Here is a 2,109-nt window from a genome sequence, read left to right as displayed (position 1 = left end):
GGCCTCCCAAAGTGCTGGGATTACAGGCTTGAGCCACTGTGCCCGGCCTACACAGGTATTTCTAATCATAAGTAAGTCTAAAGACACTTCTCCAATACTATTCCATGTACTTATTTTTCACAAAGTTACTCTTCCCAAAGAGAGGTTACTCTAAGACAGTTACCCTCAAAGGCTTTGGAAGCCATTTTAATCTATGTTGGGATGGATGTGTGCAATCTGTTATCAGTAAGCATGAGGAGGAAGTCATGGTGGGGAACACAAGATTATCCATCCAGGCAAAACCAGATTGTAATACTCTTGGATTAGTCTTTCCTTCATGAGATGCCATGATCATTTTTATCAACATGGAAGACCTTTATCAGTGTTTCTATACTAGTTCAACAACACTATCACAAAATAAATTTCTGCTAATAAAAAACATCAAAATAATAAAGCACTCACAAGCATAGCCCCAATCAGCTCAGGAGGCTGTAAACTTCTTCTTGGCCTAGGCCTATATGTTGATCTTCCTCGCCAACTCATGTTTCACTCTGCAAACAGAATACTGTGATTGGGAAAGTGTATTTGAGAGGATAGCTGTATATGACCACTTTCATGGCCAAATGTTAAATTTCAGTTTTTAAAAAAGTTTGGAAATAATTTGAAAGTAAGTCCCAGGGCAACTAGAAGTGTGTACATCTTCTGAATTGAATGCTTGTAAAGCCACTTAAGTTGGGCAATCTAGCAGAGCAATGTTTTAATGCTCGTGGCTAAAGATACAGGATATTTCTGATGAGATTTGGTTTCACAGCTGGATTCTCCATAGTGGAGACATTTAAATTTATACAGCTAGAGAATTAAAACTGCAGTGACCACGGCTTTCGTCACACACCCATTTGTTTGGACAATTTCCCTCCCTAAAATCAAAGTTTTGTTGGAAAGCACAGTCCCGCCCATTCGAACCTCCAGGGTGGAGTTGAGAAGCTGCAACACATCGCTGGATGTTCCTCACTGGACACTTCTACTGGGAGCTCTACAGACCTCAGGGTCGCGGTCATCAGCTCATAGCATTCCCACTTCCCAGGCCCCTTTCTTACCGCCCACACAGCCCATTCCTGGGTCCCCACCAAGAAGTCTGGAATCTGTTCCGTTGGAAGTTCCAGGCACTTCCGGGACTCAGATACCTCCAACAGCACCTCCAGCATTCACCCCATCTTCATCTGGCTCCCCTTCACTCGGTGGCCCACCTTCCTTACGACCTAGAGGCTCTTCACCTCTGAGACCACAGACCACGCCGCCTGACCCTCTGGAAGCCCGCTTGCTCCTCCTCACATACACTCACATTTCAATTCCTGGGAGGACTGGCCTGCGGACCTACAGGCTGCGTCTCAGTAGGAGAGAAAGAGTCCAGACAGCTGGAACGCGACCCTCACACTCTCACAGTTCCCCAGCGGTCACCACGTGGGCAAAGGGGTCGAAGGGAAGATGCCCAGTGAACATGCGCACTGAGGCAGGTGTCCAAGGAGCATGCACACTGAAGTCGGTGCCTGCCTTGTGGGTTGCAGTGCCCCGCCTTGACCCACCCCATCCCGCTTCACGCAGTCCTCCCTCCCCTCCCGGGTTCCCACTGAGGACTTTGGAATGCATAGTCTGTAAGCAGTTTCATATGCCTCAGGGACTCAAATGCCACAGATAGTTTCCCCCTTCAAAACTCACTGCTTGTTTACCTGACCCTCCTCCCCTCTATGGTCTTTCTTCCTCCCTTGTTCGGCATCCCCACCACAGCAAGGCCATGGCTGCATTGCTGCGTGTTAGAAGGACGGGGACCTCAAAGCCTTTCCACCTAGGAGGCCATGGACCGTGCCCGCAGGCTCCTCCTCACAGTCACACTCAAACTTCTAGGACTACTGACCTGCAGACCTACTGGCTGACTCCCAGTCGGCAAGACAGAAGGAAGTCACGATGTCTCCTTGCACAGCTCTGCAGGGACAGAAGGCAGATAGTAAGGCGCATGGGCAGCAAGGGACTTGGGCAGCAAGGGGCGTTCACACTAAGTCAGGCACACGCAAGGCCAGCCAGGGTTTTCCCACTGCCCCCAGATCAGAATCCCCAGCATGTTGGTAGTAGAAA

General features: G+C 49.2%; 1 protein-coding gene across 1 annotated transcript in view; it reads right to left on the bottom strand.

Annotated features, from left to right (window-relative positions):
• The window catches only part of LOC108521315 (X antigen family member 3-like), a gene marked incomplete at its 3' end in the record, with an annotated part of 20,636 nt that extends 19,110 nt beyond the window's left edge, over positions 1–1,526 (bottom strand). The window contains exons 1-2 of the mRNA XM_017861087.1: positions 1,322–1,526; positions 442–530 (exon numbers count right to left, since the gene is read on the bottom strand). Coding sequence (XP_017716576.1) covers positions 442–522 — 81 coding nt within the window. The remainder of the gene's footprint in view (positions 1–441; positions 531–1,321) is intronic.
• Between the last annotated feature and the right edge of the window lie 583 nt (positions 1,527–2,109).

The sequence above is a fragment of the Rhinopithecus bieti genome, unplaced genomic scaffold, assembly GCF_001698545.2.
Source record: "Rhinopithecus bieti isolate Rb0 unplaced genomic scaffold, ASM169854v2 scaffold_59200, whole genome shotgun sequence".
NCBI lineage: Eukaryota > Metazoa > Chordata > Mammalia > Primates > Cercopithecidae > Rhinopithecus > Rhinopithecus bieti.
The sequence above is the reverse complement of the archived record's forward strand: the minus strand, read 5'-3'. Positions and strand labels throughout refer to the sequence as shown.